We start from the raw sequence: 2,272 nt of genomic DNA, 5'->3' as shown, positions 1-2,272 counted from the left end.
AAGAAATTTAATCTACAAATTTTAATTTTTAAGTTATATTAAAATTAAATTAAAATTTTTAAATTAATTTATATAAAAAAATTAAAAATATGCTAAATTAAATTTCCTTAATAAACACAGAACTAAATTAAACATTTTATCCTTTTGTGGCCGTGACCTAGGATTTGTTTTATTTATTTATTGCGATTAACCGTTGACTTGAGTACATGACGAGAAAAAAAAAATTATGACTTACTAATAATAATATGAATGAAAAGTAATTTTTAATAAAAAATTAATTTTTTTATAAAAAAATTTATAAAATAATAATAATAATAATTTCATATTGAAAATAAAATTTAAAACATTGATTTTACATGAAATAAATATTTTATTTTGTTCATATTTTATAGTTTATACAGGCAAAGAATGATAATGATAATAAAAACACTAAGGCCAGCAGCATAAGCCTGACCCACATTGTAATTTCTCTTAGCATGACAATTGGAACACATTCCTTAGTCAAGTCTACCGTTGCCTTGGTTTCTTCCTCTATAAACATCATCAAACTATCTCTCCTTCATCAATTCCTCTCCTTTCTTCGCATTTCAGAAGCTACTTCCATGGCTACTGCACCAGCTTCCTGGCTTTTCCCTCTGCTTTTTCTAAGCTCTGTTTTCGCTTTCACTTCTCCAGCCACCATCACCATCCCCATCTCCCCCTCTACCCACCACCACTCTTCCTCAGATCCATGGAAAATCCTCAATCACCTAGCTTCTCTATCCCTTTCCAGAGCCCACCATATAAAGTTTCCCAATACCAACGTCTCTCTCGTCAAGACCCCTCTTTTCTCTCGCAGCTATGGTGGGTATTCGATGTCGTTGAGCTTCGGTACTCCGCCGCAGATTGTCAAGTTCATCATGGACACTGGGAGTAGTCTTGTATGGTTTCCCTGTACATCCAGGTATCTTTGCGCCGGATGTAACTTTCCAAACACCGATTTAACCAAAATCCCCAAGTTTATACCAAAGTTATCATCTTCTTCCAAGCTTGTTGGCTGTAAGAATCCCAAATGTGCTTGGGTTTTTGGATCCAATGTCCGGTCTAAATGCCAGGGTTGTGGCCCCAGCAACCAGAACTGTACCGAGTCTTGTCCCCCGTATATAATTCAGTACGGTTTAGGCTCCACAGCTGGGCTCTTACTGTTAGAATCTCTTGATTTCCCTAATAAAACCATAGCTGATTTTCTGGTCGGCTGCTCCATTCTCTCCACCCGCCAACCTGAAGGAATTGCCGGGTTCGGTCGCAGCATGGAGTCTCTTCCTCTACAATTGGGACTCAAGAAATTCTCTTACTGTTTGGTATCTCGCCGCTTCGACAACACTCAGGTGAGCAGCGACCTTATTCTGGATATGGGTTCGGATTCCGGCGATGCCAAGACCCCTGGCCTTAACTACACAAAGTTTGTAAAGAATCCAGTGAGGTCAAACTCGGCATTTCAAGAATATTACTACGTAATACTGCAAAAAATTGTAGTCGGCGACAAACATGTTAAAGTTCCTTACAATTTGTCGGTGCCGCAATCCGACGGCAATGGAGGGACTATAGTGGACTCAGGCTCAACTTTCACGTTCATGGAGGGGCCAGTTTTTGAGCTAGTAGCCAAAGCATTGGAAAAGCAGATGGCTAACTATACAGTAGCCACTGACGTCCAGAAGCAGACCGGTTTAAGGCCGTGCTTCAATATTTCGGACGAGAAATCAGTTAATGTCCCGAAATTTATTTTTCAGTTTAAAGGTGGTGCTAAGATGCAACTCCCTTTGGCAAATTATTTTGCATTTGTTGATATGGGTGTCGTCTGTTTAACAATTGTGAGTGACAATGCGGCTGCTCTGGGTGGTCGTAGCGGCGGCGGACCGGCGATTATCTTGGGGAATTTTCAGCAGCAGAATTTTTATATGGAGTATGATTTGGATAACGAAAGATTCGGATTTAAACAACAAAGTTGTGTGTGAGCTGGTTTTGTCTATTCACTAAATAAATCACATTAATCATATCGGACATCATAATTAGAGGGTTTTAATGTTGTTTACATTGACTCTGCAATAAAGGGTTGAAGGATAGATTGCGGCGGCGACTGCGGCGGCAACGGTAACGTAGAATGTTGATATAGTGGCCATTGGCTGTGGCTGCAGCAATTGGTAAAGGTGGCCAAATATTGATCTATGTTTTATTTTTCCCTACAATCATTATTGGAAAAGTTGAATATATAATTATAGGTTTTTTAAGCAAA

At 38.8% G+C, this 2,272-nt stretch overlaps 1 protein-coding gene across 1 annotated transcript; it reads left to right on the top strand.

Moving 5' to 3' along the window:
- The first annotated feature begins 483 nt into the window (after positions 1 to 483).
- Positions 484 to 2,272, top strand: LOC110659066 (probable aspartyl protease At4g16563). Its single transcript, XM_021816899.2, has one exon. It carries the CDS (start codon positions 603 to 605, stop codon positions 1,992 to 1,994), a length of 1,392 nt encoding a protein of 463 aa, XP_021672591.2. The 5' UTR covers positions 484 to 602; the 3' UTR covers positions 1,995 to 2,272.

This window comes from Hevea brasiliensis, chromosome 5, assembly GCF_030052815.1.
Source record: "Hevea brasiliensis isolate MT/VB/25A 57/8 chromosome 5, ASM3005281v1, whole genome shotgun sequence".
Classification (NCBI taxonomy): Eukaryota; Viridiplantae; Streptophyta; class Magnoliopsida; order Malpighiales; family Euphorbiaceae; genus Hevea; species Hevea brasiliensis.
Note: the sequence above shows the minus strand (reverse complement) of the source record. Positions and strands in the feature narration are given on the sequence as shown.